This window comes from Leptinotarsa decemlineata, unplaced genomic scaffold (genome assembly GCF_025532065.1).
Source record: "Leptinotarsa decemlineata unplaced genomic scaffold, Ldec_3_MD MMD2_tig00000505_RagTag_RagTag, whole genome shotgun sequence".
Lineage (NCBI taxonomy): Eukaryota > Metazoa > Arthropoda > Insecta > Coleoptera > Chrysomelidae > Leptinotarsa > Leptinotarsa decemlineata.
In genome coordinates this window covers 14,582,023-14,596,771 of record NW_027412549.1, presented here as the reverse complement: position 1 = coordinate 14,596,771, position 14,749 = coordinate 14,582,023, and the positions used below count along the sequence as shown (strand labels likewise).

At 35.6% G+C, this 14,749-nt stretch overlaps 1 protein-coding gene across 1 annotated transcript; it reads left to right on the top strand.

The window, feature by feature from the left end:
- Positions 1-1,712: 1,712 nt before the first annotated feature.
- On the top strand, positions 1,713-11,458 carry LOC111505597 (larval cuticle protein 1). Its single transcript, XM_023160433.2, has 4 exons — positions 1,713-1,869; positions 4,508-4,659; positions 7,480-7,614; positions 11,069-11,458. The coding sequence occupies exons 1-4, from the start codon at positions 1,855-1,857 to the stop codon at positions 11,319-11,321; spliced, it is 555 nt and encodes a 184-aa protein (XP_023016201.2). The 5' UTR covers positions 1,713-1,854; the 3' UTR covers positions 11,322-11,458.
- The last annotated feature ends 3,291 nt before the right edge of the window (positions 11,459-14,749 follow it).

Genomic DNA, 14,749 nt, shown 5'->3' with positions numbered 1-14,749 from the left:
TGTGGCATGGAAATGTTACAGACTCTCTGAGAAATGTAATGGAAACTGATTTAGAGAAAGTAAAATTTTGGTGTGGATTCCAGTTCTTTATGTTTTAATGTGAATAAAACTGACATAATTTCGTTTGAATTTGTTTCTGGAAACCTAAGCATCCAGAAGCATGTCATCGAAAATAAGAGGTGCACCCAATTCTTGGGATTATGGATTGATAATACCCTGAAGTTGTATGAACACGTAAAACATCTCAACAAAAAACTTGCATCTGGCTGCTACGCTATCAGGGTCCTCACCAAGGAGTTGGGATAGTAGCAGAAAAACATCTTACTTTTCATTAGTCGAGTCTCATCTGAGGTATGGTATCGCTTCCTGGGGTTTATGTAGCAGGCAGTTGATGAAATCAGTGTTTGTTCTACAAAAAAAGGCGATGAGATATATATGTACAGCCAAGCGTTTGGACCAATATACCTCTGTCAAAGCCAACTTCAACATTAACAAAAAATTCCATAATATTTGAGAGTCGGAAGATATTCAATCATCTACTATTTGAAATGAAAAGTATGATAGAGTCGAAAACATTCCGAAAACGCGTGAAAAAGTTTTACATAATAAAGCATATTATATCTTTGAAAAATATCTTTAAGACAAATTTTGAGTACCTGAACCCTTGAGGTCGAACCGACTGATTTATTTATTTTATCTATACATGTAAATCAATTCTTAACTTGTAGAATCTTATGTCTTGTCTACATGTAGCATTAGAATCTATATTGTTCCATTGTTACTGTAAATTGACTATTTTTTATTCAAGCTTTGTTAATAAGAATTTCTTTCTTTGACAATAAAGTACATTTTGGATTGATTGATTTATTTATTATAAGCTTTCGGTTGGACTTATGCAAAATGCCCCAAGGGCAAATCTGATAGCATTATTGTGAACAGTATCCAGTTGTTTCAGAGTCGATTCCTTCGCTGAATTATATACTATTGATCCGTAGTCTAACTTTGATCTGATTAGGGATCTGTAGATTGTCATCATGACATTTTGAGGTAATGGATATGTTGTTTCCAGTTCAGCTTTGAATCGAATAACATACCCAAAAAATTTACCTCGCTAAAATAGGCGTAGTTTGGGTAAATTATCTCTTGTATTCAGAGAGACTATACTTCTTTTCGTGGTTCCAATGTAGACCGAGTAGCAGCTTCAAGGAATTCGGTATACCCAGGTGTGGCTAAAGGTTTTCTGAGGTCCTTAGTTGACCTTAGGTTTTTTTAAACTTCCCCTGGTATAAAACCGGAGTTCATTTTGCCACAGAGTTTTTCGAATCAATCGAGTTAAACCTTAGACTTTCTCTGATAGTTTTTGTTGGACTAAATACTGGTTTCACGTCGTGTTTCTCTAAGATTCATCAGTCGAGAATACATCGGCCCATTCTGAATACTTGCTTATTTTTTCTCAGAAATATGTAGGTAGGTTCGATACAACTTTCAGTTGGGATTTTTCACCAAAGAAAATGTGACAACTGAAGTCTACCATGAATCATAAACATAACTACACGAAAAGGTGTGTGCATGAATTCATCGCAAATAAATGACCAACACATAATGCAGAGACTATTAAAAAATACAGTGACAATGAAATTACTACGCTATTTTCTCCCAACTTTCAATTAATGATTATTGATGTAATATTTACCTAACATTGTTCAGTTGATTTTGACTGGAAAAGGAGGCTAAATCATTTAGCACATACATTATGAATTTTTCGATAGAACATGAATGTATAAATAGTTGATCAATTACTTCTGAATTCAGTTGAGTTCAACTTCTTGCTTCCGGAGACATCCTGAGAAAGATATGTTTTTGTTATCGGTGAGTACATATTATTTCCAGTGGATTGTTCTTTGTCTGAGAATAATGAATGGTTTTGAAATCCAAATCTTCCAAACTTTGAATACTCTAGTTTACCGTTTTTCAACGTGTGGGTCGCGGCCCCCTGGGGGTCGTGATGCTTCTGTAGGGGGGTCGCGCAAGGATAAAAAACTACCCCAGTAAAAATCAATAAAGTTTATAAAGATAGATTTATTAGGGAAATGTTATTAAAAAGCATATACTGGTAAAAATTTGTACATATTAATACAAAAAAAATTAACAAAAAATTAAAGCCTACGTCTACTTGTCATTCCTAATGTGAAGGTTGCACTTGTTTTCGATTGATCAATTTTTCCCATCGTGGTACCGTGTTTGCCATATTGAGAATTAAGTCACTTTCTAAATTTAAGAGATTTCTGTGCTTGCTTTTTATTTGGGCTATTGATGAAAATATCAACTCGCACAAATAAGAGGTGGCAAATGGAATCAAACACCTCAAGACCTCAGTTGTTAATTCCAGGTATTCTTTACTTTTTAACCAAAAGCTATACAAATTGGCAGAATCGAATTCTAAGTGTAATATCCGATTGGCAGATAACTCCTGCAGATTTTCTATGAGCTTAGTTATTAAATTCGCTTCATTTATAGCTGCAGTTGGAAATGGATTCAAGGTCCACCTTTGCTCAGTGTTTGCCGATATCTCTTGCACAGAAAAGTAATGACATAATTCCTCTTTCAAATTGTTCAACACCGTTTTCATAGCAGGATATACTCCTTGATATTTAACTCACATCCGACTCTTCAATATAATACTGTGTCAATTTGATTTGTAAAGCCATGAATTTTGTCTTTTGTAGTGATGACATTTTCATCTCGTCTTTGAAGACTTTTGTTCGAGGTATTTAAATGGTCAAATACGTCAGAAAGAAAAGCTAATTTCTAAAGAAAATCGGGTTACAAATAAATTTAGAGTATTCCGACTTGGTCTGCTGTAAATATATTAAAAGTTCAGCTCGGAGTTCTATAACTCTGATGGTCAATACTACAACCATCTAATCTCTGTATGGTAAAGTAAATTTTGGTGGAGTGCCCCCATGTCTTCACAAATAATCCGAAACAATCGTATCTGCAACTCTTTTCCTTTAATCCAATTTAAAATCATTTTAATAATATTTAGAACTTGACTGTATTTCTGTGGCAAGGTTTTGGCCGTAAAAGATTGGCGATGAAGAAAGCAATGCATCCAAGAAGCGTTTGGCATTTGTTCTTTCAATCTAGCTATTAATCCACTTTTTACACCAGTCATAGCTTTTGCTCCGTCACTACAAATAGCAATGCATTTTTCTTCCCAATCGATATTCATACCTTGCGTAGCTTCGTACCTATGCGCGTAAATAGCGTTAGTTATCAATTGGCGACTTTTTCTATGTAAAAGAATGTTTTTACGTACTTTATTATGTATTTATATCCTAATTATTGAAACGCATCAAAATGTTGTAACATAAAATAATAAGATAAATGAAAAAAGGGTCGGGGGGTCGCATAATATTTTTTCTTACTAGGGGGGGTCATGTCATGGAAAAGGTTGAAAAACACTGCTCTAGTTGTTCATTTAAGACATACATTTCAAGTTTCAATATTAGTTTTTCTGTGGTTAATACTGACATGAGTTCTCAATATCACGGTATGATTGAATACATTTGCTCACATTCCGAACAAACTGACATTTCGACGAGAAAACCGCGAAAAATTCACATATATCGTAAAAAACTATGGGGAAATGTGTAAATTAACTGAAACTGTTCGTAAGACACCCAAATAATGCAGTAGCCACCGCATTCACCAAATTTGGCCCCCTACGACTTTTGCCTGTTTCCAAGATAGAAAAGACCCAGCAAAGGACATACCAAAATGTACAGAATCCTTCAAGGATTAAGAAAAACGCTGACGCAAGTGTTTTATATCTGAGGGAGATTACTTCGAAGAGGACGAAATACAAATTGATGAATAAATACCTATGTTTCGAGAAAAATTAAAATTTATCTTGTTTTTTGAACAGACTGCATATTAATAAGCAACCCTCTTGAAAAACGCCTCTTTTCTCTCATTTCATCATTCAATTTTTGAGCAAACATTCATATTAAAAAAATGCCTATTTGAAAAAACGACTCTCAACGAAAATAATATTTGTTCTTTCCCAGTAATTTACCATACATTGAAAAAGTTATCTTTCTTTCTGTCCAATACATGTGATGAAAATGGTATAAGTTCACTCAAAAGAATGTTTTTCAATGATAGTCAACTCAGAATGAGAGGAAATCACTTCAACGAAACTATTTGTTATTGCATGTAGTGCAAATGTGCTTCGATAATTTCCATTGAAACCCATACCTACTATTTTTCCAAGATCTGTCATCTTTCACAACATAATTGATTGGGAAAGTCTAAAATGTCCTCTGATTTATTCATCATATATTGTACTTTTGTTTACAAACTTGTGAGGACATTTCTATTTTCAGCATCAATGCATTTGCAAATAATAAACGAGTACTAAGTAATGAACAAACAAGCTTCATAAATAGATAGAGAGAATCAATATTTGATCATTTCGAAATATTATTCGTATATTCATTTGCAGGTTATTTTATCGGCGCTGTTGGCCCCGGCGCTAACAAGACCTCAAGAAAAAGCACCGCTTCCACCTCTGGTAGCCAACGGGCCTGAATCTTCTCCTATACCTATAGTAAACCAAACCGATGAAGCTAATCCAGACGGAAGTTTTCAATTCAGGTAAAAATTCACACAGGAACTTGGTTTTCATTTTCAATGAGAACTGACATTAGATGATAAAATCTTCAAACCTGACAAACCTGAATCTGACAATTTTCATACTCTCTTCAGAGTATATTTTATTACGAATTCTATTCGGAATGAAATATTAAATATTTCTTGTTTTCGGTGCTATTAATAAAACCTCCCACTCTCTCCCCATTTTATAAAATAAACAAATTCATACATTTGATGATTTTTTGATATCAGATTGTGGATATTGTGATTTCTTCTATATGTGATACACATTATATTCGTTCATTTTTGATTCTGTTGATTTCATTCTATCAAAATTCATACAATTAAGATTGTATTGTCATTATATGAATAACCTAATATAAACTTATATAATATTCTCAAGATTCGCCTCGCTTGGGATACAATTCAGCGTAAGCCCTTCTGATGTCTGCAGAAATGATCTAGTTTGTTTCAAAACATCGAGTTTCAGCTTTCCTTAGATCATTTTTCACTTCGTTCTTTTCAAAAACTTGAGTATATTTTCCTTGTACCAAAGCACCCAAATATTTTATTCATATTGCATCAACCGCAGTCTGAATAGGTAGTCTATTCATCGGAATCTCATTCCAACAGAACTTCCAAACTTTGACAATTGATAACGGTCATCTTGTGGAAGGTACATCTTTCAAATTAGTTGTCATTTAAAAAACTAATTAATACAGTTTATTGTATGATTTTCACTATGAAGGGTTTCACAAAAACCGCGACACGTGTTTCGCTATACAATAGGTTTCTCAAGCATAAACTGAAAGTTACTTCTAAATTACAACAATTTTATACTCTAACCTATTACCTACTCGTCTGCCTAATGAATTAATTTACCTGAAAAGTTCAGATATGAATTCATTAACTATATCAATAAATTTTTCGAAAGTATACCTGTAAATATACCTAATTATTTTTACCTGCAAATGAACAGATTCAATAATGGCGAATTATTCAATTGATTTTGATTGTTCATAGGATGTTGAGAGATTTTGAATTTTTTTATTTCCATACTCTCCAACAGGTTGAGTTTCAAACCTTTCTTCTGGAAATGGAGGGGCTTGTATTCATGGTTGAACTCATGTCCCTCCAAGATTAAATGAGTGGCATGTGTGGAATTTATTTTTCCATTCTGGAAACTATATTTGTGTTCTTTTATGCGGGCTTTGAACGCTCTTCCAGCTTGACCTATATAAAACACATGAAATCCAAGAGCGTCCAGTGCATCCCCAAAAAGTCTATATTTGTTGTTGATTATGGGCTGGTGGCGTCATTGGTCCATTTCTTTCGGGAACGACGTTGATCAGGCCATCACTGTCAACGGCGGGCACTAGAGGTCGATGGATACCAACTTCTTTAGGCCTGAACTAGATGATCTAGACACCAACAACATGTAGTTTCACCAGGACGGCGCTACGTGCTATCCAGTTCATGCCAAATTGGATATTTGGGAGCATGGCCATCTCACGTGGAGGTGATGTGAATTGGCCAACGAGATCGTGCGATTTGATCCCGTAAGAATTTCTCTTGTGGGGTTTTCTCAAATCGTAGGTGCATGGAAATGGGAAATAAGTCATAAACCACAGCGGTACTGAGGGCCAACATAACCCATTCCATCGGTCAAATTCAGCCTGATTCATTGGCCAGATTCATAAAAAATTCTACGTTTCGGATGCCCTTCACCCAAAGAAGCCGTGGTGGACATTTGAACTATGTTATATTTCACATATGATGGTATCGATAGGTCTTTCAAACTAATGGAAAATTACGATGATATATCAAACACACTTTGTTTTATTTAAATTCGGAGATAGCAAGCGCCTAATAAAATACCCGGGGTTGATGGTTTCATATCGTTGAAATCAGGAGTATATAAATAGGAAACGAAACTGCCTCAACCTGAGCCAGTACAGAGTTCAATTCTCATTAACTGAGATTTGTACTTTCCACTCAACTTCTTGCAGCTACCCATATTTCGCAGAAATGCATAGATGATGGCAAAATACATTCACAATGAACATCATATTGAACCAGAGATTCTTTACTATAATGCTTATGCTTATCTGAAAATGTTTCATTTACTCTTGAGAATCCAAACTCACTTCTGTATTTGTATCTGTAGAGTAGGGAGGGTACATGTAGACTCACAGCATTTAGACCACATCTGCTCCATTGTACATCCTCCCGAGGAGTTGTCCTCCTAGGTCATCGTCCATTATCTTTTTTCCAGGAAGTGCCTACACCTGCCAATATCAGGGAGACATCTCCCTCAAATTGGCAGGTGTAGCCACTCTCTTTGGCAACCTTGAGGTGTCTCACGGTGGCCACCGCGAAGGTTTCGGAAGGTGCAGCGACAACGCTGTCGTTGCGCGGCTTCTTCAAACTTCTAGGGGTTTCCTCTGTGGAGGTGCACATGTGAGGGAGCTTTCCTGCAGGGGCAGCCGGTTTCTTGCCTTTATTCAAGGCGGAGCTCTTGGCGCCAGCCACAGGAAGTGCCCTTGTGCACTTATGATTGCTGCCACTCCTACATCTTTCTCTCTTTCTCCTTTTGGCCTCGGCGCCGCAAATGCGCTTACGCCTGACCAGGAGTCCTGCGACCCCGTCCGTAAGGCCACATTGGCGTACCGGACAGGGCCTCCAGTCCCTTGGCCTTTCCCCTATCCGCCACCTGGGGACGTGCCCGATAGGTAGCTAAACCCACGGGTCCAAACCCACATATTTTGATGAAGAATGCTATGTTATTTACGCATTTTCAATAATTATCTTTTAATACTACAGCTACGAAACAGCAAATGGCATCAAAGTAGAAGAAAAAGGATACGTGAAGGAAGGTCGAAACGCATCTGAGAAGATTCAAGTTATCGAAGGAAATGTCGTCTACACCGACGTCGAAGGAAACGTTATTAATCTAAGGTTAGTCAGTACAGGACGTATCAATAATTCAAAACATTGAGAGTGATGCGTTTACAATACAATACAATTCCATAGAATACTTTATTTTTTCTGACAATTTTTTACAAGCATGAAAATCGTCACATACACTGTAAAGATTGGAGTTGAAAAATATCAGGTGATAAAATATGGAATATACATAAAAAAAAATTAAATCAGTAGTAGATAATTATTTAAAACAATTAAAAAACACATAGTATAGTAAACAAGCAAACAATGGTGATGTCAAGCAGCCAGATCAGTTTGAAAATATCCATCATAATAGGGGAGCCCAAGCGGGGATTTCGTGATTTACTGAAGCGCGGCAGATTAATATACAGGGGGATACCTTGTACCCGGTTAAGTACCTCTACCAAATATGAGCCTCATATATAAGGCCGCCCATGAAGGATAAAGGATCAGATTAGTAAAAAAAATTGATCATCAGAAATTCTCGAGCGCGTCAGATTAAGGTAGGATGAGTTAATCACATGCTAAAAAGTGTATACTATAGTAATCTGATAATTTGAGAGTGACGTAAAGAACGGAGAGGACAGCAAAGTTGTAAAAACAATTTCATTTCGACATTCTCGAGCGAAGTTTTTTTTTTGAAGAAAATAATTCAAGATTATCGAAAAATATATAATATGACGATTTCCGCAAGCCGAAATAACAAAAATTCGTCGAGAAAGTTTAATGCGTGCAGCTGCATGATGCCTATTTTCCTCGCCACGTTTCTATTCCTTTTTCACTTTTTCTCTTCCTATTACTCTCTCACTCCGTCTCCACTCTGAATTCTGTTGCCATGACGCCATCACAGGTGATCACAGAGACTCGTTCGTGATGAAGATGAAGATGATGATTAATTAATAAATTAATTGATGGATGTAGCCGTTACTACGTGGTAGGAAATCAAAATGAAGAAAAGAGAAATGACACTTTCTATGTTTTTTATCACTTTTATTTGTATCTAACAAATTCTTTGTTTTTTACCACTTTTATTTGTGACTGCAGTTTCGTCCTGTAAGGACATTTTCAAACTTATATATTGCATAAGTAACTGCAGTAACGTTAGTTACGAAGAAAAGTGGTGAAAAACATAGAAAGTTTCATTTCTTTTTTATTCATTAATTTTTTTGAGCATTTTTTCCAATTATTTTTTATAACACAAGTATTCTACTTAAAAAACATACACTTATTTATTTTCATGTTATTTCCCGAGCTTTTCAATTAATCACGTTCAATGATTAAAGAAAAAAATTAAAAAAATATTTTTTGTCATATTAGGCGAATCCCTCTAGATAATCGTCAGATTATGAGACAGCACGTCTAAAACATAAAGATGAACCATATATATCTTGAGTATTTCAAAATGACGATTTTCTTGCACATTATAATAACGGCCGCGAGTTTGCGTCAGATCGAAATCGTCTGATTATTGAATGAGAGTTTTTTTTCGGTGCACTTAACACCCCCTTAGAAAATCTGACGCGCTCGATTAATTTTTTTCATTTCTAACCCTTACGTACAACCACCCACTTCATGCAAACGATCAGATTAACATACCAACATTATCAAAAATACGTAGGACATTGATGGTATCAATATCTGACGCGCTCAAGTATGTTCACGCAACAGTTTTTTTTCACATATTTAATAATCTATAGCAGCTTCCCCCACCGATAAAAAGGTATATATTATATAACATTTTTTTCTTCCTATCATCTAAGCTTTGCATCCTAATAGTGTATGACGCTAGAGTAAATCCCCATTTTGCATCGTAGGCTCCCCTGCTATCAAGTGAATAATAGGCATTTTTGTAGAAAATACTTTCAACGCTATTTTTGAAATTTTTTTAATGAATATTGGAAGTCCATTTGATACATATGTTAACCAGTATAACCAGCAGCTATGCGGATAGTATCCTTTTGTTGAAACTCATGGTAATGATTCTTAATGTAAGTGACACATTTTAAAATATACATGAATATCACAGTTAAAATTTGTAATTCAGCAAATAACTGCTTACAAGAATCACCATATTTTTTAAAAGACATGGTTCTTTGTATTTTTTTTATTGAGCAGTCAACGGATCATTCAATCTGCTGCAGTAACCGTAGCAAACTAAGCAAAAATTTAGACTTGAGTGAACATAGGCATAGTAGTAGCTCAATAAAATAATAATGGGTACAGAATTTCTGAGATTCCAAATAACAAAACAATGCTTGGATAATTTAATAGAAATAGAGTCAATATGATCATTCCAGGATAATTGGGAGTCAATGTTCAACCCTGAGAATTTGACTGATTTTTTCTGCACAATAGATTTAGTATTAGCTCTAACCAATATACTACAGTCCATTTCTGTAAGCGAGGAAACAATGGTATTAGATTCATTGCTATTTAGTACGAGGCCGTTTCTGGCCCAAGTAATTAAGCATATCAGCAGCTGCAATATCTGCCTGGTCAGATAACCCTTCACAAGAAGAAAAACTCAATAAGAACAACGTGCCATCAGCAATCAACAATATTGTTGATTAATATTAGAGATGTCGTTGACGAATAAGAGAAAGAGGACACTACTTTGGGGAACACATGTAAAGATGTTACGATTTTCACAATGATATATTCCAGATTTGACCTAACCTTAACAGATTGTGATCTGCCAGTCAGACAAGTCTTAATCCATTATAGACTTTGGCCGCGAACCCCAATATCATGAAGTTTATCGAGGAGAAGTTGATGATTGAAGATTTCAAATGAACGTAACAAATCAAATAGAATACTGATCGATTTTTCGCCACTCTCAAATTTGGATAATTCATGATTGACCAGGGAAAGAGTATCATCTTGGGTTGATAAACCAGACTGGAATCCATATTGGCTATTTGCGAGTAGGTTATACTTTTCACAGAAGGATACAAGTCTGTTGAGATAGGAATCAAGACAGCACTGCAATACCTCTGTAGTTGAAGATTAGTTTTAGTAAATATTGCGTAATTTTGTTGTATCACCACCAAATCTTCCAGATTAAAGTTGGATGGTCAATTATAGAAATTAGAGTTTGAGCTATGAAAAAATCTCTCAACGACACTTTTGCTGCAGCAGCTGTTGGAGAATTTTACAGTGGTGTCAGAGAAATGCTATATTCGTAAATTAATATTCAGAATAATAGTTTGTCGAACTTCCCCTACATAATATTGATTTAGAGAACTTTCCACCACTTGTTACGCATTCTTTGGAACCTTTGGTGTAGTCATGAATATTACTGAAGTTTAATTAAACCCAGTTTGACCTTTCTCTTGAAGATGATCACTTGGTGATTGAAACACGCGTTGAGGCATTGAAAATAACGGTTTGGTGTTGAGTTTAAACTACAGTTATATTCACTCCTATAAGGTATTTGAAATTTCTACGATTTTCATTTCGAATCTAGGTACATCGCTGATGAAAATGGATATCAACCAATTGGTGACCATATACCACAATCTGCTGGAGTTCCTCAGGGTGATGCAAGATCTGGAAAGAGTTTATCACTTCAGTCAGTTCCGCAAACTGTTCCTTCACCTAGCAGCATTCAGACTCCACAAAAACCTGAAATTACCACCCAGAAAGTTATCGCAGAACCCGTGGAAAAGGCAACAACACAATCATCAGTAGAGCAATCGCAAACTACCGTTCAACCTTAATAGCAGTAAAAAGCCATACTATTTCTTCATGGAAAATTGAATGTGATCCTTGACTTGATATTTTTTTTACAATATTTACCCTAATTTTGATATTGAAAAAGTTTATTTTACGTTTTGAAATAAAGTATATGACTGAATGTAGTCTTTTTATACAGGAACTAGTACTATGTTGCTGTATCTCTGCTATTCCAACGTTTTGACAGAATCAGAATCACCAAACTTAGGCTTGCGCAGCGTTATAGAACAGTACTCTCAGAAAATTATTCTAAAGCGCCATTTAGTGGCGAGTTACAGAAAAACTGATAGCCTAAAAACCTTCTCTAAGAAAAATTACTCATACATGTCAAGTTTCATCACGATCGCTTGAGCGATGTAGAAATTTATCTATCACTTATCAACCAACCAACCAACCAACCGACCAACAAACATCCATTTTTATACAGCGTGATTCACGGTCGATGGTAGGTTAGACGTTTCTGGAAAACGCAAAGCATGATTTTTCTGAAAAAAAAGTATTAAAATACTAGAGCGATTCCAAAAATGTATTAATATACGGGGTGTTCCATTTAAAAAAATTAAGTTGCTAGGACTTTTTGATGGAAGTGGCAACGCCGCAATGCTGAAAATATTTTAGATCGATAGAACACGTAAGAAAATCTGAGAGGTGAAATTTTCAGAAAAATTAAGCTTTGCGTTTTCCAGAAACGTCTAACCTACCATCGACCGTGAGTCACGCTGTATATTAGATATACATGGTTTTTTTCTTGTCAGTTACGTCAATAAAAAAATACGTTATTGAATTGTTCAGTGTTTTACTCTGAACAATAGGAAATATTGCAGAGTTAAATATTTCAGGGTCATTCTGGAATGAATTTGCCAAATAGATTTTTTTGACAAGTATCTGTTGATGAATTTTTTTGAAGAGTGTATGCCAGTTACTGAAGTGTTTTCCCAACACCAAACCGTTATTTCAACACCTCGACACGTGTTTGAATCACCAAGTGATCATCTTCAAGAGGAAAGAGCAGTTTGATCTTCGTCTTGAAGATGATCACTTGGTGATCGGAACACGTGTCGAGGTGTTATAATAACGGTTTGGTGTTAGGATAAAACTCCGATAATATTCACTACAAGAGAATGTTGATTTTTCAATGTTTGTGGAAGCGTCAATGTGATGTTCCATGTTGAATTCAGCATTGAATGTCCCAACTGCCTTCTAATTGAACCTAAGTCAACAAAAATGTTGGATGTTGTGTTTAATGACAAACATCAATGAAGGACACATATTGACAAAGTATGTAATAAACTTAGAAAAGCCTGTTATTCTCTAAGGTTTCTCTCCCACCATTGTGATCAAAGTATTTTATTGATTGTCTATTACGCAAACTTCAATTCGCATCTTAGATATGGCATCCTCAACTGGGGCACATCCTCAACCGTGTCTCGTATGTTTTGTATACAAAAGTATGCTATCAGGATCATTTTTAAGTTGAGCTATAGAGATTCTTGTAGAGAAACTTCTCAGGATATTAATATTAACGCTAGCAGGAGTATACATAATGGAAGCTTGCACATGAATCTATCGATATAGAAACAAAAACTACACTTCACGATTTGATCTCCACAAACTTTATTTGAATAAATATAATCACAACATGTTTTGGATCTTCGTTAAGTAACGGCAGAATCAATCAGAAAAAAAAGAAATTGAAACACATTAGCTGCTAACAGAGCCTATCATAATCATTCATAATCATTCAACATCGCACTGCTCTATTAAAAAGAAGTTTTGAGTTTCAAGGTTGCAAAATTTTCAATAAACTCCCCGACAATATGAGAAACTCTGAAAATATACACGTTTTTAAATCAAGACTGAAGCAACTTCTTCTATGAAAGAACTGCTATATATATATTTTTTTTACACATTTTTGATTTTATAACTTTATGACATTATCTATTTTAGTATAGTTTTATTTCTTTTCAATATTGTATATTTTATATACAGATTAATCTGAGTAAAGAAAGAGATTATTATTATTATCAATAACTCATTTTCAAGATTGTTAGGAGTCAAAATTTCAAAATATAGATGTGTTTTTTACATATATTTCATGCTCTAATTCTTTTAGTTGGCCAATAAATTTTCTAAATTTGGGGAGTTATCAGGTCTTTTACTATTCATAATACTTGATTTTTTTTTTTTCAAAATAATAATTTACAGTTTAGTAATCCAATAATTTTTCTAAAGAATGGTTAGTTGGGTAACAGGATAAATCTTTTTTTTAAAAAACAACTATTTCATTGTTAATGTTTCGAATTCAATCTAATTCTTCTTCAAAGCTCGAAAAGTAGTTTCTTAGTGTTGATAATATTGCTATTTTGAAAACCATCAGACATATTAGATACAGATAAAAAATAAATAAAAATATTGCAACAGACAAACTTTCGACACAACACCAGCACAAAACGACATGAAACAAACGTTTGTTCGTTTCATGTCGTTTTGTGTTCATCAAATCACCTTCATTTAAATCAGGTTGGAAATTGTTCCCTTACTTTTTCAACTGAGGTTCGTCAGAAGGACGTATGGTTCACAACTCTATTCCCCTCTGGCCTTGTGAACCCCTTCCTGACTGGGGTATTTTATGAACAAACTGTTCATTTTAATAGGCGTCGTGGGGCCTTCACTCAACTGAGCGACGGAGCCTTCTGGATCAGGTGGGGTCTATAGTGTAATCTACAGCTTGCCTAACTGACTCAAAAACTCCCTGATTCCTCGACTGAATGGACTGCCGTATAGTTAGCAGCTTCAAATCTTTGCAGATGGTTTCGTTCCGCACGAACCATGGAGCATTCACCAGCATCCTGAGAAGTTTGTTTTGTAACAGAATTTCCAGAATGGAAAGATTTGACGAGACGGTTTGTCCCCAAGCACCTGAAGCATATATAATGACAGGCTCGAACATCGTGCTTTTGAGGTTGAGCTTTGAGTGTCTGCTGACCAGAGGATGGAGTTTAGCTATCCTCGACTGAACCTTGATCTTGATGTAATCAATGTGATTCACCCAGGTGAGTCGGTGATCTATCCAAAGACCTAGGTATTTGACTCGCGGTTGCCATTAGATCTCCCTGCCTGGAATCGTGACTCTTGTGCCTGAAGGAACGTTACGTCTTCCCAAATCTATCGCCTGAGTTTTATCTGGGTACATCCTAATCTTTCAGTCGTTGGAACTCATCCGATACACGTTGCATGTAGACGACCGCCAATGCAAGACCCATGGAAGGAGCGAGGAGAGCCGTATCATCGGCGTAAAGGGATACCTCCACTTGATTGAACCTCGGAAGGTCGCTCACGTAAAGGTTATGCAGCAGTGGAAACAGCACAGCTTCCTGAGGCACTCCAGCTTGGATTTCCCTGACAGGAGACT